Source organism: Phyllosticta citribraziliensis, assembly GCF_038025025.1.
Source record: "Phyllosticta citribraziliensis strain CPC 17464 chromosome Unknown J3D65scaffold_8, whole genome shotgun sequence".
NCBI lineage: Eukaryota > Fungi > Ascomycota > Dothideomycetes > Botryosphaeriales > Phyllostictaceae > Phyllosticta > Phyllosticta citribraziliensis.
This window is the reverse complement of record NW_027117345.1, coordinates 977,030-1,004,225: the sequence shown is the minus strand read 5'-3', so window position 1 is coordinate 1,004,225 and position 27,196 is coordinate 977,030. Positions and strand designations below refer to the sequence as shown.

At 56.2% G+C, this 27,196-nt stretch overlaps 8 protein-coding genes across 8 annotated transcripts; 5 read left to right on the top strand and 3 right to left on the bottom strand.

Moving 5' to 3' along the window:
• Positions 1–94: 94 nt before the first annotated feature.
• J3D65DRAFT_646721 (uncharacterized protein) lies at positions 95–2,517 on the bottom strand (the record flags this gene model as incomplete). The annotated part of the gene is made up of 3 exons (XM_066802294.1): positions 95–142; positions 194–1,492; positions 1,552–2,517. 3 exons carry the CDS (start codon positions 2,515–2,517, stop codon positions 95–97), a joined length of 2,313 nt encoding a protein of 770 aa, XP_066653757.1.
• Positions 2,518–8,713: 6,196 nt separating this feature from the next.
• On the top strand, positions 8,714–9,546 carry J3D65DRAFT_604454 (uncharacterized protein; the record flags this gene model as incomplete). Its single annotated transcript, XM_066798270.1, has 4 exons — positions 8,714–8,923; positions 8,990–9,172; positions 9,243–9,331; positions 9,384–9,546. The coding sequence occupies 4 exons, from the start codon at positions 8,714–8,716 to the stop codon at positions 9,544–9,546; spliced, it is 645 nt and encodes a 214-aa protein (XP_066653756.1).
• Positions 9,547–11,793: 2,247 nt separating this feature from the next.
• J3D65DRAFT_652219 (protein phosphatase 2C) lies at positions 11,794–13,832 on the top strand. The gene is made up of 2 exons (XM_066802451.1): positions 11,794–12,608; positions 12,666–13,832. Exons 1-2 carry the CDS (start codon positions 12,139–12,141, stop codon positions 13,723–13,725), a joined length of 1,530 nt encoding a protein of 509 aa, XP_066653755.1. The 5' UTR covers positions 11,794–12,138; the 3' UTR covers positions 13,726–13,832.
• Positions 13,833–17,831: 3,999 nt separating this feature from the next.
• J3D65DRAFT_555409 (GPI transamidase component GPI16) lies at positions 17,832–19,730 on the bottom strand (the record flags this gene model as incomplete). Its single annotated transcript, XM_066797226.1, has 3 exons — positions 17,832–18,574; positions 18,621–19,318; positions 19,369–19,730. The coding sequence occupies 3 exons, from the start codon at positions 19,728–19,730 to the stop codon at positions 17,832–17,834; spliced, it is 1,803 nt and encodes a 600-aa protein (XP_066653754.1).
• A 134-nt stretch (positions 19,731–19,864) lies between these two features.
• J3D65DRAFT_629797 (uncharacterized protein) lies at positions 19,865–21,354 on the top strand. The gene is made up of 3 exons (XM_066800775.1): positions 19,865–19,981; positions 20,029–20,996; positions 21,051–21,354. The coding sequence occupies exons 1-2, from the start codon at positions 19,954–19,956 to the stop codon at positions 20,877–20,879; spliced, it is 879 nt and encodes a 292-aa protein (XP_066653753.1). The 5' UTR covers positions 19,865–19,953; the 3' UTR covers positions 20,880–20,996; positions 21,051–21,354.
• A 637-nt stretch (positions 21,355–21,991) lies between these two features.
• On the top strand, positions 21,992–23,271 carry J3D65DRAFT_646711 (uncharacterized protein; the record flags this gene model as incomplete). The annotated part of the gene is made up of 3 exons (XM_066802292.1): positions 21,992–22,770; positions 22,818–23,066; positions 23,118–23,271. 3 exons carry the CDS (start codon positions 21,992–21,994, stop codon positions 23,269–23,271), a joined length of 1,182 nt encoding a protein of 393 aa, XP_066653752.1.
• A 642-nt stretch (positions 23,272–23,913) lies between these two features.
• J3D65DRAFT_604449 (RNA splicing factor) lies at positions 23,914–25,857 on the top strand (the record flags this gene model as incomplete). The annotated part of the gene is made up of 4 exons (XM_066798269.1): positions 23,914–24,647; positions 24,696–25,004; positions 25,057–25,551; positions 25,605–25,857. 4 exons carry the CDS (start codon positions 23,914–23,916, stop codon positions 25,855–25,857), a joined length of 1,791 nt encoding a protein of 596 aa, XP_066653751.1.
• Positions 25,858–26,273: 416 nt separating this feature from the next.
• J3D65DRAFT_629784 (uncharacterized protein) lies at positions 26,274–27,184 on the bottom strand. Its single transcript, XM_066800774.1, has one exon. It carries the CDS (start codon positions 26,781–26,783, stop codon positions 26,373–26,375), a length of 411 nt encoding a protein of 136 aa, XP_066653750.1. The 5' UTR covers positions 26,784–27,184; the 3' UTR covers positions 26,274–26,372.
• Between the last annotated feature and the right edge of the window lie 12 nt (positions 27,185–27,196).

Genomic DNA, 27,196 nt, shown 5'->3' with positions numbered 1-27,196 from the left:
ATGCAGCACAGAGGAAAGACAAGGCACCAGACCAAAGCAAGAAGAGGTGATTTTCGCCGAGTACGCCCAATTTTCCGATGACGGGATGCGGTCATTAGAAGAAATGAGTGTGAGGTTTGGACAACTCATGGACTTCCATTTCCTGCGAGGTGTTAGAAGACAAAGCACTAGAGCGGGAACGCGTGGCACTGACCATCTTGAAAGAGTTGAGTTCCTCCTTGATCTGCTGCGCCAGCATTGGCGTCAGACGGTTGCAGGTGGCAATATCTCCCCGCCTGTCATACTCGGAGCTAGACCAAGCGTCGTGGAATTGGATGCGGGGACTAAAGGAAATGTTCCGAGGTCCGCCGTGAGCGGTGCTGGGCAGGCTCTTGGTGCTTCCTGCAGCGAGGCGTGATGCACCGACAAAGTAGTCGTTTGCATGGCGATCATCGCCAGGCGTGCTGGGGGCGCTCGAGTTGGGCGTGTCCTGGTTGTGGGTAAAGCCAGGAGTTCCATCTGCGGGGCGAACTTGCGGCGAAGGACTGTCAGAGCTAGTACCCGTACCTGTGCCCGTCAGTTCCAGCCCAAGCGCAAACTCAACATCTGGCTTACGTTTCAGGATACCCTTCTTCACAGCTGCCAAGACCTCAGCCCGCTCCTTCTCGCCGCCCAGAATGCTCTTCCTTGATGAATCTGCGCCGGCTCCCGAAACTGACAACGGCCTTTCAGACGCAGAAGAGGTGTCGACCGAGTTACGCTCCAGCTTGGGAAAGCCGGTGCCTCCACCATGCTCCAAGGGGCTGGCATTCACGTTGACTTTTTCTCTTTCTGCTTCCACGGTAACCATCGAAACCTGTGCGACGCTAGGCTGCACGGCAGAATCCGCAGCCGGCACGCCAATAACAGACTTTGGCCTGAAGAGTCCCTTGAGCGAGCGACCCCCCTTTTTCATGCCCTTGCCCATCTTTCGCAGCATGATTGACGCAGAGGATGCGGTCGACGAGATGGACAAGTTGTCTGTAGATCCCGAGAAGACGCCACCTTGGCCCGAGTAGATGCTGTTGCCGATGCCAGCAGCCTCCTGTTTGGCTGCAATGGCCGCATCCTCTGGATCAATGTCTTCGGCGGCGGACTGGGCGTCTCTTGAGCGTGCCTTGTCCGTCATGTTGTTCTCGGCGGTAGCCTTGCGAAGCTCTGCAGCACTGCCAAATGAAAACGCCCTTCTCAGCCTCGACTTGACGCCCTTGTTGGCGGCTTCCTTGTCGTTCAAGGCGGTAAGCTGTTCGAGAGCCGGACTTTTCGCGCCGGCAGTGGCATCCGAAGCTTTGCCAGAGCTCGGTCGAGGGGCCGTCGACTCGGCATCGGTGGCGGGCTTGGAGAGAGGTGAAGGGTTCGCCATGCGTTTGCCAGCGTCAACCGAGGAGCCGCGGGCTGGTACAGCGGGCTGGCGGGCATCGATCTTGGGTGAAGGTGACCGGTGGGAGCTTTGCGCGTTCGGATCACGCTTGGCCTAGCGTGGTGTTAGCCGTCTCTGAAAATCGTCTAGATTCCGTGCCGGCAGATGCTTACCGAAGAGGGTCGATTGGACGATTTGCCCGAAGACACGCTTTGCTCGCTAGTGTTGTGGTGGTGGTACGAAAGCCCATTCGTGTTGCCAGTCTTGACCTCTTGTCGCGCATGTTGCGGGGACAACGTCGTTGCCGAAGTCAACTGAAGTGACTGCGAGCTGGGCAAGCTGCCTTCGGCAAAGCCGCCCATGCTCCTCCGTCGGTATCTTTTGGCCAGCTCTGAACTTGACCGAGACAGCGTGCTGTCGTCGGCACTGCCAGTCCTGGAGTGGGCCGGCCGCTGCGGGGCGCCCTTGTATAAATGTGCAACACCCGCCATTCCAGATCCTGAAGGAGTAGCCGAGCGTGCCTCTTGAGGCAGTGGAGGGCTGGCGGGGCCTGAGCCATTGCGAGCACGTCGATACCGATCGGGCGAGGGTTTCGCAGACGAGTCAAAGGCCGTGAGGGTGAGGTCAGGCACAGAGGTCGAAATGTTGATGGCCGAGAGCGGCCGTGGTTCCATGTTTGGATTTGCTCTCGCAAAGTCGTCGGCCGACTTGAGACGCTGCTGTGTCAGGGCAGAGTCGTCCTTGGAGCCGGTGCGTTGGCCGGTAGATGACAGGTTCGACGAGGCCGAGGAGGCGGTCGAGCCCGACGAGGAAGAGGGGTGAGTTGTGTGGCCTTGGTTGTTAGGGCCCGAGGCAGGTTGGAAGAGCTGTGCCTGCTGATAGGGGTTCACAGGCGCGGAGGTAGAGCGGTTCTCTTGGCGAAGCTGAGGGGTGGATTGAAAGGCGTACGCTTGGACGGGCGTTGCCGAGGGGCCTCGATAGCCTACGCCGCCGTTGTTGGTATTGTAGTATTGGGTGCGTGGCATCTGAGGGGAGGACCGTGGCGACTGGTGGTGGGCTTGGGAGTCGGCAGCGGTCGAGGTATGCAGCATAACGATGGAGGTGTTTGGCTGGACAATGGGCGCGAGTACCTCAGCCATCTGAGCGTAGAGGAGGTACGCGGAGAGGCTCTCAGGGTCGTCGGCAGGCAGCTGGTGGTCGACTCAGCGGGTGCCTGTGGTGTGCAGGAGGAGTGGTGGTGGTAGATTGGTGGAGGGAGAGGACGGTCGGCAGGCAGGTTCCAGGATCGACGACTGCGCGATCTGGCAGCGGGAACAGAGGACTAGTTAGCTAGGCACGCGACAGGACAGGACAGGACAGCACGCAGTGGGCAGGCGTGAAGGAGCGAGCGAGCGAGCGAGCGAGGTGTTGGAGCCCGACTGGGAGCGATGGTCGAGGTCGAGTGTCGGGTCGGGTTAGGTTAGGGGGACGAGTGAGGCAGGGCAGGTGCCGGTTGTGCAGGAGTGGGTGAAGCAGGCGATGCGTTGTAGGGTGCAAGTTTACATACCCCTTTCAGTGGAGAGCCCGGGGGTTGATTAGGCCAATGGCAACGAGGCAGCGGTTTATTAAAACAGGTATCGAAGGCAAGGCGGAAGGTGTTGAAAGAGTCGAGCTGGAGGTGGAGGTGGAGCGAGGAGAGGTGGCAGCGAGCGCGTAGGTGCCCCGGATGAGGCAAAGATGCCTGGCTTGTCAGACGTGCATTGGAGGGTGCTGTGCGGCGAGCGGGATTTGGACGGCGGCGAGAGAGCAAACCAACGGACGCAGGGGGTCGTCGGGGGCGCGAGACTCGGGGCGCGGAAGGGACAGGAGAGCGAGGAAGAATCCAAAAGAAGAGGGAGAGAGGCGAGGTTGGTTGGGTTGTGTCGCGTTGTTGGAGAGCGACGGGAGAGAGAGAGAGAGAGAGAGAGAGAGTAGAACAGAGCAGAAGCACAGGACCGACAGGACAGGACAGGACAGGCAGACAGAGAGAGGAGCAGAGCAGAGCAGGAGGGCGGAGGCGGAGGCCCTGATGCCGGGATGAAGGGCAGGGCATAATAGACGGCGACCGGGGACAACGAACTAGGGCCACTGCGCTGGCAGGCATCGAAACCCAGACTGCGCCGCTGTCTACCCTCTACACAGGCCATGGCGCTGCTCATCTTACATACCTCTCTCTCTTCCACGACTCCCACTCCAAAGCTATTTACATGTAGTTACCGTATCGACGTCAAGTCGCCGTCAAGTGGCCCTCGTGTCCCTCCCCGCTGTGCCGCGACAGTCGGGTCGGGAATAACGCGCAACCCCCCCCTCGACAAAACCACCAGGACATCATGACCGACTGCTACGACCGACGCCAGACTCCAGACTGCACTCACAGCTGGACGTTTCAGCGGCGTGGCCATGGCGCTACCCGGTCGTCGACGTCTCCCTACACGCACCATGGTTCGGTGGGGTGGCGGTTCCCCTGTCCTCTCCCCAGACCACACTGCCCGGCAAGACTGCTGGCGTGATAAGCCCGCAATTGTGGGCATACATAATTATCACCGGGTTGGCTGTCCTATGTCCTGTCCTAGGACTGCTAGTTGCGGAGAAATAGCAGAGCCGCAGCACGTCCGAGTCAGGTCCTGTGGAGCCCCTGGGGGCGAATTGGTTTTGTACAGCACCTCAGTACTTCATCTCCGGCGCCCGGAGCCTTCTACATCATCATCAGAACACACCAATTTCTCCACGGGGAAACGAAAGATGGTGGCACCCCTTCGCCTGATGTGTCAGAGTCCTCGGAGCCACCAAGGGAACCACCCACCATGCTAGATGCCGCCATGACAAGCCACGCTGCAATCCTGCCGTCCAGTCGGTCCAGCGAGCGTCATTGCGTGGCGTCTGGCTGAGAGCAGCATCCCGCCGTGCATGTGCTCTGCTCTGCTCTCTGTCAGCATGCAAACAAATGCCCGCAATGCCCAGAATGGAACTACCAAATCCACCGCCCTACCTTGCTTGCAGCGTCATGTTTGCTACAATACACTGTGTATGTACATGTAGGCATTGATGTCGACCATGTACCTACATGTGCCTTTTACGCCGCCGTGCTGTGGTTAGAGAGCGCGACCCCCCTGCAGTGAAACACCTGGTCGCTCTTCGAGGCGCCTTCCTACGTACCTACCTTTCTCCTCCCCAGCCTCCAACATAGGTCAACGCCTGGCCGTCAACAGCATGGCCATGTCATCAACTCCCCGACTAACCGTCTCTCGAAACATCCTGTTCGTCGGGATTGCGCCCATTTACCCGGAATTCGTCAAGCTGCGTAATTGGCCGCAGTCCCTTGCGCCGCGGCGACGCGGTTTCCCCTGGCAGCTGTGAACAAACTTCGTCCCCGCTTGCGTCGCTCTCCCTGCTGAGCCTCTGCTCGGCTTCGACACGTACCCTCTCCCTCCATCGAGATCTCGCCCGTCGACGCTGGCCTCTGGGCCTTTGCCAGGGTGGCGGCTTGTGAGAATTCCGATGACGCGCGACATTCCGCTGGATATGCAACCGGTCAGGTTCAACAGCCATTGCCCACGCGCTGCAAAAGACCGCCGCTACCGAACAAGCAGGGATGCTGCCTCTCATCCCGCAATAGCTCGACGCCTTGCAGCTACACGAGGAGAAGGAAAAGGGAAGGAAATAAAAATGAAAAAATGAAAAAAAAAACTCCCGCTTGGCTCCCGCGTTCGAGAGCGGCAGAGCAAGCCCCCCGGCTGCGAAGAATCGGAATGTTTCTGAAACGGAGCCTACCACAAAACTAGCTGATCTCGAGCGAGGGCGACCGTGACGACCGTCGCCTTTACGGACCGCATCTCGTTGTTGCCGAGAGTCCACATCTTCAAGGTATACTCCTACTGACCTTGGGCACCAGATGCTGAACTAACCTCTCTAGTACTTTTGCCCAAGTATCTCGCTGGTCAGGGTACCCGTGGCACCGTCGGCATCAATAAATCTTCCTCTTCCCGCGCAGCACATCCCGGCCTCTCATCGCTGTGGACAGTCAGCATTCTATCGTGCTCTTTGTCCTCTGCTCGTCACACGGCGTCGTCAGAGTCCCTGCAGTCGCGGGCAGCCAATTCGCCGGAATGCATGGCACATGCCTAATGCGCCGGACGGCAACGCTGACTGCTCGACGTCAACATCACCAGCCCATACGAACGTGGGGTTTTACAGCATTCGCCCCGCGGCAGCACTCTCCGCAGCTCCGAACTGGTCTTGTGCCAGTGCCATGCAGCGTGCTGGTGCTCATGTTCCATCCTCGCCTTCAGCTGCTGATCCCACGAGAATTGCCACCGTAACAGCGTTCACGACGCTTCCGATGGTCGCCCGAGTCAAGTCCTATCGGGTTTACAGAGACTGCCCCTATCTTTGGCGTGATGATGGGGAGCATCCATGGCGCGAATCACAAAAGACCCTTTTCCCGGCTCGGAAGACGGACAACTTGCTCTCGACGACAACCCAAGCTGCTCTCCCGATTCGTGCTGGCCAGCGAGCCGCGGACTTTGCTCCTTTTGTCTCACGGCTTTGCCGCTGTGGATTGATACCCGCATGCCTCCCTGCGAACGCCTGCAGCCACCATCTCCTCTTTCCCAAAAGATTTGTCGTCAGGACCTACTTCGGGGTTGCACCTTGTTTCACGATACTTTTCGAGCCGACCAGCATGTCCTCCACCAAGCACGCAAGTGGACTCGTCTCCACAGGGAGTGTCGAAAGAAATGACATTCCCCAGCCCTGGGTGTAAATGTGGTGACAGCTCCTGTCCCAACTATGGCCGAAAATTGATCTTCCCCAAATGCAGCCGCAGTGCCAAAAGGCATCGTTTCTTTCGACACCCTTTGTGCTCGCGCTCAGGATCACCACGCGCCGCCTCACTGCGCGGACAACTAACGTCAATCAGTTGGTCAACCAGCCAATTCGGCCCTTGACGCCTCACCCGTGACCCTCCGATGTCAACCGCAAGTGCAGCTCCTACTGTCTTTAGAAGGTCAATGGTGATCTCGGCTGCAGGTCTTGACTCGCACTGTTGGCCGTATGCACATTATTTCCATAAGCAATCACCAAAGGCGCGCATCAGTACGTCACCAAATGACCCTGAATGACCCTTCCTTGGCCTCTGGAGAAACACGCTACCGAGCACGGCTCTCGAAATCCTGCGCGGCATGGAGCCGCAAATGCAGCAAGTCAGATTGTCCATCACTCGCGCTGTCCAATCGAGTGGCGGCCTCAATCCCTTCTCCACAGATCTTGTCGAGGGTCTGATTATCTGATGTTTGCCATGCCCGGCTGTGTGTGGATTCCGCGTCCCCGTGGGCCCATTTTTCGGATTTAGGGGCGCGAGTCAGATGCCCTGCATGTTTATGATGCCCGCGGCCACCCGTAAAATCTCTACACCGTGCTCTCCAGAGCAACAACACGGTAGGCAAGCGGACATGTTGCCCGCGAACGGGTATCGTGCTTCACCGCTTATCAGTTAGCAGATTTTCTTGAAGGCTCTCAAACACCTCGCTTACGGCTTTCGGCGCAATCGAATGATCATACTTTCACCATCTTCTTTCGACACGGGCGATACGTAGCGTGGCCGCTATCACGCGAATGCTGCTCCTCTGCAAGCGATGATCTCTTGGGCCATGGTCAAGTTTATGCGCAAAATACAAAGCCAACTCGACCAGTCATTGGTAGCATTTCGGTCGTTCGACACGCGTCCGTTCAGGACCATATTCAAAAGTGGGGCTCCCCTTTGGTCATTCGCATGGTGCGATGATTTATATCTCGTGTCCAACCCATTGGCGTGGGAGCTTCCAACATGCGCAGTCAGAAGGATCCGACGCCTTGAAGGATTCGGCAGCTAGAGGGCGCTGACGGCTCCATCAAGCTGTCACACAGCCGACGGATCACCACACTGCTTACGAATGTGCACAGGAAATTCGACGACTTGTTGATGGACAACACATGCCATTTTCCACCGAATTCTTTGCTGTTTGTTGTTTTGCCTTTCCAGCAATGTTTCCCTCCCTGAAGCTCGCAGCCAAGGCCCCATCGACGAGGATGATTCCGCGAGTCTAAAAGCACGCAAGTACCGAGATATGGTCTTAGCTCCTCCCCTTCTCGGGAACGTCAGTCGCTAGGTCTGCTATTTTAAACTCTCCACGGTCAGGTCGTTGACTGGCTGCAATCACGAGTGAGGACGACTCCCTCTTCTTTTGGAATGTTCTCGGCCCCTGGACCGTCCAACAGAGCGAGCGCCACGATGGCACGGTGCGAGCGCGCGGCGTCGCAAAGAATAGCCACACGCTGGCGGCTGTGCGCTGTGCTGGTTTCGCTGGCTGACTGCCTGGACGGCTGGCTGGTTGCCTCTCGACACGGTGCATCAAGGCTTCCAGATCTTAGCTGCGGTCCGAAGCGACGTGTTTGCGGTCCTAATCGTGCCTTAGATCTGGTGTTTCCGCCTCGGGATGCGGCGGGCCCACAATTCAGTTTCGAGCCGCTTCGCAGCAATTGCGGGACACGGTCTTCATTGCTAACAGGCTCAAGGACCAATTTCCTTTCTATTACACCAAGATTCCAGTTTTTGCGATAGCCGGCTGGAGCAAGCTTCGAGTGATTTCCGTGCCCGTCAGCCAGAAACTGATTACCATCAGCGACAGCAGAGCAGTACGGTAGAAGCAGGAAGGCGTCCCTCCTTGCCTGACAGTCAGGAACCCTGGGAAAGCGGAGACGGGATCTGGGGTTCGGCCAGAGGCAATTCTGCACTCAACCCGCGGCGGCGATTGCCTGCTCGCCAAGCGCGCAATGCAAGGGGACCCCGATGCTTCTCTGGCTGCTCCAGCTGCAATTACATGCATACGCGAAATTCTTCATCCCTAAGACGGGAGCTGCACCCCTCGTGTTTTGCTGTCGAATTCCTTGGGGACGAGCAGGCGGGAGCAAAGGCAGCAAAACAGCCAAACAGACGGACAGGTGGCTTCCTTTGCCCTTCTCGCTGCCCCGCCCAACAAGCATCTTGTCATTAGTCGTCTGCGGGCACCAAAACGACCACCAGCCTATTTGGTTGCTTTTTTCAACGCCAAGGCGTTGCCAGGCAAATTCTGGGCAACCTTGGACCGTCACGATGGTACAGCGCTTCCCGACAGTGGGTAAGTTAGAAATCAGCTGTCCAGACTAATGAAAACAGCAAAGAAACACGACACACGGCAGTACCATCAGCCCGCCTCCGGTCCTCGGTGCCCCGTCTCCGGCCTCCCATCTCCCCGTCTCTGCCTCATCTTTGCCGTTTTCTGATACCACTCAGCCTCCAAGATGGGCTGCCGGATGGCATCAGCGAAGCGCAAGAACCCCAAGACGACAAGCAAGCCTCGGCGACTCTCCCGTCCTTGTTCCTCACAGACGCGGCCGCGGCAGGCACCTAGAGCAGACACGAGCATCTTGGGCCAAGAGAAGTTCCGTGTCGTCGTAAAGGAAGACGGTGGGTACGAGCAGCTCAGCTCAGCTCAGCTCAACTCAGGTGCAGTACGTACACTGGCCATGACATAATTACCGACAGATGTTCAACGGACGACATTCTGGGCTACATAGACTGACCCTGTCGCTGTCGCGGATGCTTCCACTTCCGTCCCCGGTCTTGGGCACGAAGCCACGCTAGCCTGGCTGCCTGTCCCAAAGCGTTGCCGAGCGCTGGCATGCTGGCTAGAGCTGGAGCCTCTGCGTTGGTTCATCCTTGTTCTGGCGGTTGCCTGCCTGGTTTGTGTGGCGGATAAGGTATGTAGTATGGATGGCAGTTTGCACTGTAAGACAATTGTGTCTCACTTTGTCTTCTTGTCCTCAACAGATTATGGTGAGTGTTGTTTCGGTGGCGGCTCTTTATATCGGGTCATTGGTTTTGAACATGTCGGATCTGGCAACTGCTTGCCTGCGTTTGTGAGTATCTCATCGAGTATTGTCATCACCGCCATCTACGAGAATACAAAAGACACATGATTGTTTTCACAGAATTGACAACAGTGGCATCAACTAAACAAGCCAGCTGGGCCTCGATTTCCTCTTTAGTCGCCATGTCCAACATACCGATCAAGGGGTCGGTCGATCCCTTTTCTCTTTTCTCGAATACAGGAGAACTGGATGTGGCGACTTGACGGCATCAGTGCAGTATGACCACTACATGAACCTTAGTGGAAAAAACGAGGAAAAGAAAGAGCTCTGCTTCATTCTCGTATCCAGGGGCCGTGTCTAGAGCCTTGATCACCATCATCATCACCTGTCTTCTTCTTTTCTTAACGCTCTAACCCTCTCTACGCCATCCCCTATCACGACAGTGCCTCCTCCACTTGGCCGCCACAGCAGAACCACCCTATGCTCATGGCTCGGGACAGACTAGGAACCATTCCATCCAGCTCGGCCCAATTCGTCCCAAAATTCGCCTCATTTCCATCGCCACCTTATTCGCCACCTCCCCATCCTTTCTGCCATCTCTCTGCGAGTACTCATTACGGCAATTTCCCCCCACCCCCCGATCCCCCCTTGACCGCTCACTCACTGTCCATCCCACCCTCCACCCTCCACCAGCGACGGCACCACCGCGGCAGGACGGGCGGGCGGACGGGCGGGGCGGGTAAGCGGGCGCGGCACGGCTCCTGTGTGTCTGTCCTTCTTTCGACCAGTTCTTCCATCCATGCGTCATCTTGTGCGTACTACAGGTGCCTCGCGTAGATTGCGCGAACCTAATTTCTCGTACTGCGCGCAGCAGTGCTGCATGTATGTATGGCCGAGCAGGTACTCTACTGTACCGGATGAAGGTACGGTGCCCAGTGCTGCTTCACGTCGAACGCGCGGATGGGTGGGCGTGCTGGGTGCCTACCTGAGTTTTGGCCTAACGTTGGGCAGACGCACATGAGAGAGTAAAGCTCTGGTCCTGGGAGGAGGGCGTGGATTGCTCCCGATCCAGCTCCTGCTGGGGCTACTGGCGAATGAGTGGTGGTTGCTGCTGTTGGACCCGCTGATGCGCATGCGCATGTGCTTTTTGGATGCGGGCGTGTGGGCGAGCGGTTGAGCCTCCTGAGAAGCTGTCTTCCCCGCGGCAATGGAAGCATCCCACGCCCGCTTCGGGACAGGGGAAGAAGTGTTTTTTTTACGTGAACAGCATGCCGTTTAGCAGCTTGACAACTCCTTTCTCTCGGAGTGTTTCTGTCCCGCATTCATTCCCTTCCCATTCTTGCACGCTTACCTGCTTCCCTACTCATCTACACAGCCGAGCCCGGAGAAGGAGGCTACGTGCAGGGAAATGTGGTACGGCTCCAGCATGTGCATGTCCACTGACCGAGTCAGCAAGTCATTTAGCCCAGACAAATCTCGCTCGCCCAACAAGACGTCCAACCAAACCAGCACGCTCCGGCGCCGCAGTGTTGAGGGACAAGACTCAACAGCCTATTACATACGTATCACTTGAATAGCGTGCCCGCAGAAGGGCCAGACACATCATTGCCACGCGCACACGGCGACAAGCAAGCAAGGAGGCTCCACGTGCATACATGAATGTCATGCCGTCCACTCAGAGTGCAACAGGCCGATGCAGCGGCGGGGAATGCAGAGGACGGGTGTTTGACGAAACAGACGTGCTCGGGTGGGCGGGTGGGTGCACGGCGTGATGGGCAGCGAGCGACATGATTCATGTTTCCTCGAGACGCCCCACGAGTTGGACTTCTGGCGATGCTGGAGGTGGGTGTGCGGTGGTGGGTGCACAACAGGGCGGGAGCGGATTGCGGATTATCGTGCCGACCAGCTACTGCGGATGAGATGGACGAGGTGGTTGGATGCCAATATGCCAGATCGACGACGGCAGGGAAGCGATAGGAGCAATTTTGATGGACGGAGAAAAAAAGAAAACAATGGGAAGCAGGGATTGGGGGGGAACCCGCGAGACTTGCCTCTTGGCCTCTCAGCAATGTATGGGCATGCAAGCACACGCGAGATTCAAGAACTGCATGGCCAGGCTGCGGGTATGCATGCTGGCAGGCTGACTGCTCGCAGCAGCAAGATGAACGGACGACTCCGAGCGTCCAAAGCAGCACGCACGCCCGTCCGGCCGGCCGCGGTGGCGTCCTCAAGTTGTTCGATGGACGAGATGGAAGGCAATGGACGACGGGGCTCGAGCTCGAGCTTCTTGGCCGGAAGCCCTCGAGGCGCCACATGGGCGAGCAGCATGTCAGGCCGACTATGGTATCCGCACGTGGCGTCGTGGTGTGGAAGCGGCCAGAAATGCAGCCAGACCAGAGAGCCGTCCAAAGCAGGGGAACAAGGGCACCAAGAGTCGAGCAGTCGGCGGTCGTTGGATATGAAGTGATGTGCGTCGGCCCGCCTGCCACAGTTGATCATTTGTGTCTCAGCCTGATTGCCCGCGTCTTCTGAGTTTGGACCTTCTTGACCGGCGGCCGCTGGCTGTTGTGTCGAGGCAGAGCTGAAGTGAGACGACGGGGATGGAGAGCAAAAAGAGTTGGCAAGGGATGCGGATGGGGATGGGGGATGGTCGAGACTGGCCGGTTGAGGTTGTGCTTGAGTCGCGGCGGCGCTTTGGCGGAGCGACGATTGACTCGAATCGAATCCCCGTGTTGATCATCCGCATCACCGTCGTCACGACTCTCGCGTCGACGTCTCGCCTCTGTCGACTGGTCCGCGTGGTGTTTGCCCTTGCCCTCCGCCATTGACTGCATCTGCTCTGCATCCCCGCCAACATGTCAATTGGCACCCTCTTGGCCAGGAGCCTCTCCAGGGCAGTCAGGGCACGAGGGCCAACTCCACCGCCTCAGCGTCACGGCCAAATACGCACGCTGCAATCACGCGTCCACCCAGCCGCTCTCATTGGCGGCGCCAGCATTGTGCTCGGATACGGCTATGCTCAGTTGCGTTCAAACAGCAAGAGTGACAACCTTCCCTCGGCTTCAATTCCTACCATCCTGCGTCCGGATTCGGCGCCGCCTGTCTTTGACTCGCCCGTCGAAGCCCTTGACCTGCCTGCCGCCGAGAACAAGTTGAAGAAGGACCAAAAGTCGCTCCGTTTCGAGGTGAGCCCCGGCAAGAATGGCCGCTTCGATGTCGTCCGTCTGGCCAGCAACAGCCCCGTTGAGGACGAGTACGCCTTCGGCACTGCCCCTGGCCCGGGCAACGCGCCGTTTGCCTTTTGGGGCGTCTACGACGGTCACGCGTAAGATATTCAATTCATGCACCTCTCTTCGGATCCAGTCCCTAACCAAGCTCGCAGAGGCTGGGCCACGTCTGCCGTCCTCCGTGATTACCTGATCCCCACCGTCTCGCTCACGCTGAGCAGCCTCCCCGCCTTGGTGCAACCGGGCCACATCAACTCGGCCATCACGTCAGCTTTTACCACGCTCGACTCGACCATCATGACGACGGCCCTGGCCGCTCTCAAGTCCAGCGTGCCAGCTGGCGACCCAACCGTGCTCTCGGCGCTGGCGCCTGCCGTCGCGGGCTCTTGTGCGTTGCTCTCCCTCTACGACCCCCGATCCTCGACGCTCCGCACAGCCTGCGTCGGCGACTCGCGCGCCGTAATGGGCCGCTGGAATCCGCAGACCAACCGCTACGAGGCACGGCCGCTCTCCGTCGACCAGACCGGCCACAACGAGGCCGAGGTTGCACGGCTGGCGGCTGCCCGGCCGCCTGGAGAACCCACCGAGGACTACCTCGACTCCAGATCCGGCCGCCTGCTCGGGCTCGCTGTGACGCGCGCCTTTGGCGACCACCGCTGGAAATGGCCGAATTCCGTTGTGAGTGACGTCCAGGAGCGCTTCTTTGGCCAGGGCCCGCGGCCGAAGAGCAAAAGCCCCCCGTACCTGACCGCGGAGCCCGTAATCACCGAGACGGAAGTCGTGGTGGGCCGTGAAGGCCAGCCTGGCGACTTCGTAATCATGGCGAGCGATGGCTTGTGGGACCACTTTGGCAACGACGAGGCCGTCGACTGCGTTGGCCGCTGGATCGAGGCCAAGCGCGCAGGCAAGCTGGCCAAAGGCGGCGGCAACAGCGTCGAGGTCGAGGCGCGCAGGGACAACAAGTCCACAACGTCGCCTTCGTCCGACAGCAAGGCCAAGCCAGAATTCGAGGTCATCGATGGTTACGCAGAGTGGCGGGCCACTCCCGAATACTTCGTCGTCGAGGACGACAATGCCGCGACGCATCTGGTCAAGAATGCGTTTGGCGGCTCGCGCAGGAATCTCTTCTGCGCCGTCTTGTCCATGTATGCGCCCCTGAGCCGCAATGTCAGAGACGATGTCACCGTCCAGGTCATCTTCTTTGGCGACGTGTAGAGAAGCAGTCATGAATAGCATACCTGGGGGTTCACACCTGTTTGGAAGTGACCCCTGGCAGTACATAACTCACTCAAAAAAAAAAAAAAAAAAAAAAAAACAGAAAATTCCTCATTCCTTCTTGTGCGGCAGAGTTTCCTTTGTTTCCGATGAGTGACTGAGACCAAGCACGTGCGCTTTTCCATCGATCCCGATCTTTGCCTGGATCTGATTTCCACCCTTTCTTCGCGGCCAATCTTCCCTCTGTTGCATTGACAGTAAGAGCCTGCAGAGTGTTTCTCGGGGCTAACGACGCTCTAGCATCGAAGACCTTTGGTCCTTGCCGCCATCAACATCCCACAATGTCACTCGACCTTCGAGTGAATTTGTAGATCATAAGTCCAGTCTTGAAGGGGATGCTGTCCTCAACAAACGCACGTGAGTTCTGTCATTCGATAGATGAAAAACACATGGAGATATAAACGCAAAAAGGCATCCTCTATCCACAGATGCACCTCGAGCCTAAGACCAAAAGATGAGAGATAGTTTTGTCTTGGCTTCATCGGGCATTCAGAGAGATGTTGATACTTCTGCTGCCCCTACCTTTTCACAGACATCATTGGCGGAACACTGCGTCAACAGCGGACCGAAAATGAACACATTCATCCTGCAATGAGAATAAAGGAATACTACCCGCTATGACAAGTACTGCGGCTACGCGCAGGGAGCATTCATCCATTGCAGCGTATCAAGCCAGAGTCCGCGCGTAGCTTACGTGGCTCGGAAAGGCATGACAGTAGCAACAGGGTGCATAAACATGTGAAAGGGTAAGTGATGTTTCGAAATGTCCCTTCCCTTCAAGACGAAGATACAGCTGCGCCCCGAAGCCCTGAGTGCCGGACAGAATCTAGCTTATGCAACGACAAACAGACAATTGTACGCAGAACCAAACACGCACTGAAAAGGCAGTCTAGTAAAGTACAACCGTGGATATATCAACCAGCCATCTCCGCGGCAGAACATCAGGAGACACGATTAGAACAGCAAACCGACTCCGCAACACCACATGCAACCGCAATTACATCCACCCCCTCAAAGCAGGCGAAGCAGACCGAGCGTACCCATCAAATACAACAGCGTCGAGGTCGACCAAGATGCGATCGCAGGAGCAGCGGCATGGCTCGGACTCGGGGTGCTGACCGCCGCGCCGCGCGTCGTCGTCGGCGAATCCGGACCAGCCAGTCCACCGATAATCGCAGCACCAAGGCCGGTGGAAGAAGAAGAGGAGGAAGTCGACGCAGGCGCGGTGTCGTTCCCCAGACGCGTGGTCTGGCCGTTGACGACGAGCGCCGTCATGCCGCTGCTCGTCTGCAGCGCGATGGTCGTGTGGGCCAGGCCGGTGCCGATGGTCACGGTCGAGCCGGGCTTGAGCGTCTTGCCGTTGATGACGAGGTCGGCTTGCGAGTTGAGGGAGATGGTGGCGCCGCCGGCGGTCGTGGCGAAAAGCGATGATGTGGGACGGACGAGGTTGGTCGTCGTGTCTCCGACTATCAGTTGAGTGTGGCCGTTCAGGCCCGTTTGAAGGGCGACGACGGTCGTCGACGCGCCCGTTCCAAGGGTGATGGAGGCGCCTTTGGAGAGCGTTTGGCCGGCGGCCACCAGCTGAGATGCAGAGTTTACCGAGAATGTTTGGCCACCGACGGTAATGATCGCGTCAGGAGAAACGACGCCTTTGGCAGTTGCGCTTGCAGCGGGGAGAACTGCTGTCGTGCCATCGGCAACAAGCTGCGTTACGCCCTTGCTCGTCTTGATCTCCACCACGGTGGCAGATGATCCTGATCCAATGGTGACGGCAGAGCCCGGGGTTAGCGTTTGACCGTCGAGTACAACCTCAGACTTTTCGTTCTGAGATACTGTAGCTCCTGCAAAGGTTGTCGGGGGTGGTGCTACGTTTGGAACTTGGGTAACCGCCAGAGTGGGCGGAGGCACGTCCACGGTCTGGCTCCCCCCTACGGCGAGTCGTGTGGCACCCCCAGAAGTCTCTAGAACCACGGCCGTTGTAGACTTTCCGGAGCCAACTATGACAGATGATCTAGGAGACAATCAGCTCAATGTACGGTGCGGTCTTCTTAGGAACGTTTTGTCTTACCCTGGTACGAGTGTTTGGCCGTCTGCTACCAAGTCGGATGATGCACCCTGGGATATCTTTATACCACCTGCGGTCACTGCTGCTGCTGGTGCCGAGTTGGAAGATACTGCCTGTCCAGAGGTTTGCTTTGCAGGAGCGGCGGACTGGGTCGTTGTGGCAGCAAGAGCGCCAGCGAGACCTTTGATAAAATCCGATGTTGTCGATGGCTTGGCCGAGTTAGACGCGGGCGTGTCTTCTGTGATTGTCGAAGTGTCAATCAAGTAACTCGCGCGGACATAGGTCTCTTGAGCTGCCACATCATCGAACAAAGACTGATCAGGAGATCTTATCGACCCACCAAAGGTGCACTGTTGAAAGGCACCGTCGGTAATATCTGGAGGCACACTGGCAGAGTGTCCACCTTGAACGTACGTATAAGAATAGCCCCGCGGGTCCTCTGGATTGGCGGTGGCCTCGCCATAAGGCACATATTGGGTGTAGCTGACAAAAGCACCATAACCGGTGAGTTTATAAAAGGTTTCAAGTCTAGTAGATGTAGCCGATGCGGAATCAGGCCAGGTCCAGAGGGACGCTGAATAGTAGGGAGGGGCCCATGAGCAAACAGATTGGGGACTATCAGCAGTCGTGGTTGGAAGGACCCCCCACCAATTGTACCTGAAATGTTAGCCTGACTGAAGAGAAGCTACCACAATGGGCGTCAAAAGAAAGATACATCTTGGCACAGTGGCTCCCTCTAGAGAGCATTCGTTCACTACTGAGGATGAAGCTGGGGAGCTATCACCAACTGCAGCTGATCCGACGAGTACCATTTCTTTCAACGCTCACTGTGCTTCGTGAAAACGGATTTCTCACCCAGATGGATACTGCGTATATTGGCTTGGGTAGGTTATATTGGTGGCAAAGGTTTTCCAAGTTCCATCAACCGGCTGCGAGACAGTGATCTCCTGGATTTGGGTGCCGGCAGAATTGGTATGAGGTAGTGCGTGTTGGCTTGGAAGATTGCTGTAGTATGATGTGGATGTTCGAGTGGTGTTTGTTCGGTTGTTGACGATGACGTACGCAACCCCTGTTTGACTTAACACTGGCTGAAAATCCAACACAGGTGTTCAGACATTACCTCGTGTTATGGTTTCCGTACCCACCGGAACTTTCCACCAGCTGTACTGATGCACAGCATCGGCTGTCCATGTACAGTTCGCAGCGCAGGTCGGATTGGACAAAACAGTGGGTGCTGGCGGATACGCGGTGGTGAAATCGAAAAATGCACTTGCTAGAGTTTTGTAAGCAACCATCCTAGAATGCAACCCGAGAACCTACTTTGCGAAGGCACAGAGGCCGGCCCTGCCAGGACAGAGCCCACAAAAAGTAGAGACAAGAACCTGAACATTACCAGCGAGAAATACCACAAAGATGTCAAGGGAAGACGGCGTCGGAGGATGTCTTCTACAACCTCAATCGTGTTCTTGGCAAAGGACCAAAGCGAGTAGATGGGCTGGCCATGGGGAAGATATGTGTCCAGAGACCAAGTGTGAAAAATGGGCCCCATACACTACGACCGCAATCAACATGTCTCATCGCCCGAGAAGGCGCACCTGGTTCTTCAAGGCTGAGACGAAGGCTGGAAGGGCGTAGCCTTCATCTTGCTCATGAGGTTCCGTAGTGGCTTTACTTGTCCTTGGAAAGGTTAGTAGCAAACGCTTAGCCAGGGTCTGTGTTTTAGCTCGACCAAGAGTTTGGTGGGAGTACGCGACGGTTGATCTTGGCAAGGAACTGCTAAGCCACCCACCAATCGAACCACCCAGGCAACCTGTGGCGGTTTGACCCCTTGAAGATATCAGTGAGCACGGTGTGGTCGATAGGCAATGCCGATTCTGAGAGAATTCACCCGAACGCCCGGAGGACGTTGGCTGCATGTGAATTAGGACTAGGGTCCCCGAAAAGTTGAATTGGCGGTGAAATGGTGGCTGTACTGTTGGCTTCACTCGGCCTTAGAACCTTTCGCCTGAAATTTCGCCTTCAGCCTTTGGATTTTGGCCAGGACGATTCCTTTAAGCCCGCCACTCTTCCATCCCTCCACCTCGTTCCCCCCTACAAATCGTCTGACCAAGATGTTGAAAATGCTTCCAAAGCCAAGAGCCATGACGGTACTTGTGAGGATGATGACATTGTACGGCATGCTGAAATCCGGAGTAGGCAGAGGGAGAAGGAGACTGGTTGTCCGGAGATAAACTTTTTGAGAAGAAAAGTCTTCCGTAGAGCTGTTCAAGAGCCGAATCACGGCAGGAGCCACGTCAAAGCCGCGGTTGGCGTCGGGAGGGTATTCCGTGTAACGAAGGATGGCCTTTTCAAAGTCGTATGTCAGAATTAGGCTAGATGCAGGTGGCACGGACAATTGGAGCTCCAAGTGCGTCCCTCGACTACGGTCCACAGCCGGGCGGTAGTAGATTTCTCTTATGCAGTCGTTGCATTCATGACGCCCTGCATCGTCAGACACATAGGCGCGTAATGTATGCACGTAAGGCTTCATGAACCAGGGTAGCGATTCCAGATATACCAATTCAACAGAGGAATCGGGAGACGGATTGGTAAGCACGGCCTGGAGTCCGCCGCGCTCTTGTCCGTGGCCAGTAATCGAGCGTGCGGCATAGAAGGCTGGTTGAGCCAAAGGGATGTCGGCCTCCACATTCTGTTCTGGGAGGAACAGGTCGAAATCATTACCATCTGGATTGTTTAGCAGCGTTTCTTCAGCAGATTTTTGGAGACCTACCGGGAAGCTGGAAGCACCTTACAAGCCCCTCGTCGTGTTTTGATTCTGTGTGTCTGCCTTCCGTTCTGACTTGCACCTCACGCTCTGGTTGTACATTCAAGCACACAGTCTCGGAAGCTTCGCCATCCTGGGTCAACGGGCAAGCGCCTTTGATCGGATGGCCAAAGACTTCTTCCAGGCTCCATTGGGGTTCGGAAGCCCTTTGGAGTGGAAAGCAGGAATCGTGAGAATTGTAGGGCTTGGATTCATCGCAGGTAATCTCCTCGACAGGGACAGGACGTGGTATAGGATTGTCTCGGGGTCGTTTTGACCTGTCAATATCCAACACCATGTCCACAATCTGCTCAATCTCGAGGATACATTCACCACCATCGGCTGGACACACTGGTCTGACATCGATGGACATGGTCTGCCAAGAGGCGTCAAATAGTTTGTGTCCATCGAGAAGACTGGATATTCCAGACTTGCCCTTGCAAGGCAAGAGCTTCAAGAAAGGCGTCAAGTTTTCCGTGCAGACGACCTCATGAGGGAGGGTTCCGTGCAATAGGTGTAAGCTGTCCGAAGACTGGTTGGGAGAGTATCTCTCGGGTGGGAAGGTCATGACGGGACGAATGGTCTTGGTGGCATCGATGAAGTTGAGAGAAGCGCAAAACAGGCCAGAGAGGGCATTCGCCAAAGTCAACCATCGGGCATTGGCTCTAAGAAAAAAGTCAGCCAGACTCTTCGACAGTTTCTTCATTGAACTTACTGCTCTTCAGTCTCAGCGTCGACCCATGCCCACAGCTCGACACCCGTGCCACCTTCTCTCGCGCCATTCCATGGCCGAGCTCCCCAAAGCTCGGCGTCCCAGCGTCCCAAGCTGAAGCGCAGGTGCAATTCCTTGGTATGCGCATGCTGTAGAATCTGGCCTAGTGACCGAGGGAAAAATCTGAAATTTTGCTCCTCGAATGAAGCCGCCGACGTGTTACTGCGAAAATGGAAGGACGCTAGGAGGGCGTTCTGTGGCAGCGGGCGCAGGAGTAGTCGCTCGTGATAATCGGCAGCCTGGCATCTCGCTGCGGAGAAGACCAGGAAGTACAACCCGAGGAGGAGAGCAGATGTGAAGGTCATGGCGGCTTCTCAGCCGGGGGCTGGTGTTGTGCGTTGTTGGAGCGCATTGGTTGATGCGAGAGCGCGGCGACGTCAATGCCGCAGCGCGACTCGCGTTCCCGCTGGCGGTCCCTGGCCATGGATCGCCGCCGTCTTCAAAGTCGCCGCATCGCACCGCCGCTTTTCAACAACTCCGCTACCAACTCTCATCTCTACCGCGCGCTAGCCCTCAACACCATTCGCCATGGCTGCAGAGCAGAGGAAGCTGCTAGGTACGTTTGACAAGCCAATTGCCGATGCCATAGCTAACAAGACCCAGAGCAGCTCATGGGGGAGCAGCTCATGTCTGGACCCGGTACACGCGCGCCACAACTATCCATCACAGACCCCAAAGTCTGCCGCTCATACCTCGTTGGCACTTGCCCGCACGATCTCTTTACAAACACGAAACAAGACTTCGGTCCATGTCCCAAGGTTCACAGCGAAGCGCTGAAAAACGAGTACGAAGCCGCGAACGATGACCAGAAACGACGATGGGGCTTCGAGTACGACTACCTGCGCGACATGCAAAAATACGTGGATGAGTGCAAAAGGCGGATCGACGGAGCACAGCGGAGGCTGGAAAAGACGCCAGATGAGATTCGCCAGACCAACCTCTTGCTTTCGCAAATTCGCGACCTGTCCAAGACGATTGAGAACGGTCTGCTCGAGATCCAAATTCTCGGAGAGGAGGGTTGCGTAAACCAAGCAGTCACAGAGTACTTTAAGGTCAAACAGGCAAAACAGACCAAGGAAGACCGGGAGCGCGAACTCAAGGCACTGTCAGATACGTCGGGTCCGTCTGGTCACCAAAAGCTGCAGGTCTGCGATGTCTGCGGCGCATACCTCAGCAGGCTTGACAACGACAGACGCTTGGCCGATCACTTTTACGGGAAGATGCATCTTGGCTATGCGCAAATGAGGAAGACGTACGAGCAATTGCAGAGGGAGCTCAAGGGAAAGCCGCCGCCGCCGCGACATGATGTGGACGACAACCCTCGCGGATCTAGGGGTGACCCCGACGGTTTTGGCGACCGAGGCGGATACGGCAGGGGAAGCTACAGAGGCGGAGGAGGTTATGGTGGCCGTGGTGGAGGATACAGGGGTGGCCGTGGATATGGAAGGTGGTGAAAGGTATGAAAAACGTCGGCGTCTTTCTTGGTACTGACAATTCGGCGTTTGGGATTGGGAAGGTGGAGGAAAGTAGATGATATCAATACGGAGAGCGGAAGAAATTGTCCGCATCAAGTACGCTCAACTCTTCCCATGAGCAGTCCTGCCTCTGGTTAACGATTGTGGCAGACTGGCTTTGGCACCGACCTGGCCAAATCTCGATATCCTGAACCGAAGCCGCCTGTAAGTACGCTGTAATCTGTACATGATAAGTAAGCCCTTCTTTTGCTGTGACAAGACCTTGAGGGCAAGATCATCACGCAGGTTTCGTTCAGCTGCGCCTGGACCAACCGGTCAGGCCTTGATCTTGCAAATAATGAAGACTGAATGATTGAGGAGTTGTGGAATTGTGTGATGTCTTATTCTACTGCCACCGCAATACGTAGCAGGGAGCGCAGGATGGTGAAATTATAAAAGTCTTCGTTCCCGGAGGAACATCGCATCGTCGAGCATCCTGTCGGCAAGTCCGGCATCAAATCACTGGTGTGCGGCTCTCCGGAACATGCGGTGATCTTGGCACAGAAATCAATTGATTTTGGGCGGTGAGCAAACGCGTCATGTGGTATAGCAACGGATACTGCCGGCTTCCTGTTGCATTATAAGCAGTGTTGTTGAATTCTTCCTCGCTGCAGGTCTAAAACGACGTCAACAATCAAACCAGACAGCCTGCCCAAGGTTGAGCCAAGGGTGTACGTACAACAGGTGGACGCGAGAGGTCAGGATAGCTGACGTTCAGTTTAGCGTGGTTGTCACACCACGATCTCCCGTCCGCATCCAAGGGTCTCTTTTCAGCCTCCGATCGCCTCCCGAACTCCCGCCATTTTTCATCTCCGACCGGGCCGTCGCCACCTTGTTAGCTTCAGGAGACCGAACGCCCTTTCAACTAGCAGACAACTCGGTGGCAAACAAATCGACTTTGTCGCGTGGTTTCCCTTTCTCCGCACCTCCAGCTCACCCGTTTGCGCATTTCGCTCCTTCGCTCTGCTGCCTATCGCGTCCGCCTCAAATCACTAGGTCTTCGCGACCGCCTCCGCACACCTCCGCGCACCTCCGAACACCATCCAAACATCATGCCTGGTCGAACGCTTCCTACGATTACCCAGGCCGAGGTGGCCTCTCACAACAACGCCAAATCCTGCTATGTTACCATCGGCGAGCGAGTCTTTGACATTACCGAATTCGTCGAAGACCACCCGGGTGGAGGCGACCTCGTTCTGGAATTCGCTGGCAAGGACGTGAAGGAGATTCTGGACGACGAAATTTCGCACAAGCATTCCGACTCAGCATACGAGATCTTGGACGACTACCTGGTCGGCTTCGTCGCGACTCAAAAGGTCGTGGACGCGGCCACCGAGAGCCAGCACCCAGATGACATTGTGCCACTGCCACCGAGAGGCGAAGGGCTGAAAGAGTTGAACGACAAGGGCATTGCCAATGGAGAGAAGTACGTCTTCGAAGCAACTGGGCTGTCGTCGGCAGAGGACCTCTCAAGGGAAACCGACTTCAATGCCGACTACAGGAAGCATAAGTTTCTCGACCTCAGCAGGCCGCTTTTCCCGCAAATCTGGTTTGGAGGTTTCTCCAAGGACTTTTACCTGGAACAAGTGCACCGCCCAAGACACTATAAAGGAGGAGACTCTGCGCCTCTCTTTGGGAACTTCCTCGAGCCTCTGAGCAAGACTGCCTGGTGGGTTGTACCGACCGTGTGGCTCCCACCCGTTACCTACGGTTCTTGGTTGGCATCTCAGAACCTTCCTACAGTGCATTTCGGTCTCTACTGGGTACTTGGATTGTTCATCTGGACACTGGTGGAGTATTGTCTGCACCGGTTCCTGTTCCACCTGGATGAGTAAGTCTACAACTCCAGATTGCCAAGACTAGGCTAACATAACAAAGCTACCTCCCTGATAACCGTGTGGGTATTACCTTGCACTTCCTCTTGCACGGCATCCACCACTACCTTCCCATGGACAAGTACCGTCTCGTCATGCCGCCAACTCTTTTTCTGATTCTTGCCACCCCATTCTGGAAACTTGCGCACGCCATCTTCTTCTACAACTGGTATGCCGCCACCGCCGTCTACTGTGGTGGCATTTTCGGCTACATTTGCTACGACTTGACGCACTACTTCCTCCACCACCGCAAGTAAGTCAGAAAGTTCCAAAGCACACAAATGCTGGCATTGACATGCAACAGCCTGCCCGCATATTACCGTGAGCTCAAGAAGTATCATTTGGAGCACCACTTTGCCGACTACGAAAATGGATTCGGCGTCACCAGCAAATTCTGGGACCGGATTTTCAACACCGAGCTCCAGATTCCTCCGCCCAAGGTTATCAAGACCACTTGAGACCTGGACTCGATCTTGCTGGTTGAAGGAATGATGTACATCAGTTGTAATAATGTTGGGGCAACGGGGGCATCAAGGCGTTGAGATTGAGCTTTTGCGGGTGCTGCATGGCGCGGCTTCATGAGGCATCATAGTTACGATTGGGATAATATTCATTGACGACTCGCTTTCCTACGACAGATAGTAATACCTACATTTCTTCACTCTGCTCAAACTGCCAGGTATTCCGTCCATTTACCACCCATTGCTTGAGATCTGGGTTTGCCTAATCTCCGGGTGATGGATGATCCGAAGGTGAGCTGAGCGCACGTGACTCGGGATGAGCCGCTCCGCTCCGGCCCAGTCGTAAAGTTTACCTTCCCTGTTGCAGCGCTGTCTCCTTCCACTCTGCATCCCAACCGCGCAACGCGCATCTCGCAGTATCGCCTCCACAGCACCCGCTGCTCGCCTCTGCCACAGACGCCGTCAACCTCATCTCCATTTCCATTTACGACACTCACACTCCAGCACCGTCCACGCGCTAGTCCAGTAGCAGGGTGCGCGACCGTCCGACCTGCGCCTCAACCGACTTCACGCGCTGACGCTCCGTTCCTCAGTGATACTCCTCATTCCAAACGTTTAGCTTGACAGCATCCAACCACAATGTCAGGTCTAGACGTTGAGGCTTTGCTCGATTCCACTGCCAATGCCAGTGCGGCAGAGTCAAGAGATACCCCCCGTTCGACCGACAACGACGAGCGCCCAAAGGGCGACAGATCCGAGCGCCGGGACCGCGATGACCGTACCAAAGATGGCTCGCGGGACCGCGACCGCAAACGCCGCGACCGCAGCCGTGATAGAGTCCGGCGCGACCTCGATGACGATGTCGAGATGAAGAGTCCTCGCAGCGACCGGGGCAGCGCTAGCGGCAGCCTTAGGAGCAAGCGCCGTAGCCGGAGCCGTGACTCGGAAAGACGCCTCCGCCGTGGCCGAGACTCCATTGACCGTGACGACAGTTATCGCGGCGACTACTACCGCGGCAGCGGTCGCCCACGAACCAGGTCCCGCTCTCCATACCCCGACGACGACAGGCATTACCGTCCCATTGGACGCGGCGGCCGACGCGACGAAGAACCCGAAAAAGACCGTGAACGCGAGCGTGACCGTGATCGTGACCGGGGACACCGAGGCGGCCGTGGAGGTCGCCGTCGCTCTCCTTCTCCGCGTCGTTCAGCCACCCCGCCGTTGACCGAGGACGAACGTGACCGTCGCACTGTGTTTGTCCAACAACTCGCTGCTCGTCTGAGGACCAAGGAACTGGTTACATTTTTTGAAAAGGTTGGCCCTGTCAAGGAAGCGCAAATCGTCAAGGATCGCGTCAGCGGTCGCTCCAAGGGGTAAGTTTCTGGCTCACTGCGGCAACATCATTTGCTAATCCATTGCAGCGTTGGATATGTTGAGTTTAAGAACGAGGAGTCCGTTCCCCTCGCCATTCAGCTTACGGGCCAGAAACTCCTAGGTATCCCAATCATTGCTCAGCTCACCGAAGCCGAGAAGAACCGCCAAGCTCGTTCTGGAGAGGGACATTCGGTCAACAACAACGGCGTTCCCTTCCACAGGTTGTATGTCGGCAACATTCACTTCAGCATCACTGAACAGGATCTGCAGAATGTCTTTGAGCCTTTTGGAGAGCTTGAATTTGTGCAGTTGCAGAAGGATGACAGCGGTCGCAGCCGTGGCTATGGCTTTGTGCAGTAAGTAAATCCTTGAGTATCGCAAGGGTCAATTTAACATCGAATTCACCAGGTTCCGCGATCCTACCCAGGCCAAAGAGGCTCTCGAGAAGATGAACGGCTTCGACCTTGCTGGACGTCCCATTCGTGTTGGCTTGGGCAACGATAAGTTCACTCCCGAGTCTACTGCCAATCTCCTCAATCGATTTCCAGGTCCGGGCCAACCAGGCTTTCAGGGCTCGGCGTTCTCTGGCTCGGGTGGCCGTGGCGCTCATGCTGGAGGTTCTGGAGGCACGTTTGACCGTGCTGGTGGCCGCGACAACGACAAGGGCACCGGAGGAGCCAGTGCTCTCGACGACACTGACGTTGGAGGCGTAAATTTCAACAACTACAGCAGGGATGCCCTCATGAGGAAGCTTGCTCGTGCTGATGAACCCGCTGAGACCAACGGCGCTGACAAGCAAAAGATGCTCAAGTCTACTGCCCCAGTTAGCAAAGTCCCAGTCAACATCAACGTCAACCAGTCCAGCCGCTGCGTTGTGCTGAAGAACATGTTTGACCCGCAAGAGTAAGTTTGGCTCGGCTGTCCTTTCATCGGACCTTGCTAATGGGTTCGCGCAGGGAAACGGGTGAAAACTGGACCAGGGAGCTAGAGGATGACGTCCGCGACGAGTGCCAGGAGAAGTATGGCAAAGTTGTTCACATTGCAGTAGACCCCAACACCCAAGGCGACATTTACGTCAAGTTCGAAACGGTCACGGGCGGCGAGAACGCCATCAAGGGTCTCAACGGAAGATTTTTCGGCGGACGCACCATCACTGCCCAACCCGTCGTCGAAGCAGTCTACCGCAGCCTGTTCTCCAAGGCCATGTGAGGGTGGCCGGCTCCTTCTCGACTGGATGGATTTCACGGTGGGTACCTGTACTCTTTGCGGGTTCTATAATCAGACTCAGTTTTGCTGTTGGCTAGGAACGGATCAAGGTACACAGGAAGTTAACCAGGATAGGTTCATACACTGAAGATTTTCAGGATTAACCCTCTCGTTGCCACGTGATTGATGGAACTGCCGCAGCGCAAGTCTACGTCGAAAAGAAGATCCAACTGCACTCTTGTCGCCCGAATCAGCTGACCTGATGCAGAGCAAGCCAATCTGCCTTACATCACTTCGTGCCTCTCCATCATGTGTCGCGCAAGCGACTTGTTAGATGTTCAATAGAGTGGCTGTTCGACTGCCACATTACACATGCATCATGTATTCAGGAAGGGTCCGCAGTAAATCCTTTTAACTACCGAAGCTGTACATTGTCATTGGCTTATCTCAATTCAATGTAGTGGAGGAGATGAAGCGATGTTGATTGAACTCGTGTTTGACCGTCCTCTACATAGCATCTAAATCCGCACCATTGGAGCGGTTCCACCCATGCGAACGGCGTCGCTGGCCAGCGCAGTAATCGCCATTGCGTTCGAAGCACGCAAATGACAACCTCCTGTGACGTCTGTCTGCATGGACGCGGTTTCGAAAGGTGAAACTAGCACTTGATATGCAGAGCGTTCGCAGCATGATGTCATGCTGCTGCCCATCCACCGGACAGTGCCGTCGAGACTTTCAGGATTGAAATATCCCAACAAGAGAGTGTAGTGAACAAGCACCAACAGACAGCATCCAAGCGTCCTGGAATTGAAAATGACAGACATGTCGAGCAGTCGAGTGGTTGGGTGTGCCACAACTGGGCTACCAAGTCTATCTCCGTTGAGAGTTCGCAGCCAAGCTAAGGGGAGTTTGGTGGCCAAAGGGAGCATTCAAATCAGACTATTAATAGGACCCACGGTTGCATGCTAAGCGGCATGCATATGCACGTGTGCTGCACGAGCTACAAGTTGACAGAGGTCAATAGTCGAACAATTATAGGTTTGTCGGACTGAGGACCTGTTGGGTTTGGACAAGTCCTGTAGCCCGTCAGCTGTTGCCAACGAGCTGGCAGAATGAAGAGCTAGCATCTGCACAGCCAAAGAGCAGTGGACAGCGCGGCGTTGGACACGGATGGCTGTGTTCTTTTGCCGGCCAGCGGGATGCATGAGACGACTGGCGCAGCGCCTTGGGTTATCGAGTCGTTTGTCTGGCAGCGACGCAAAGAGCGCGCACAATGACCGGACCGAGGAACGGCGTGGTCAATGGTCGATGCATAAATACCTGACGGGGGCGGAGGAGGTGA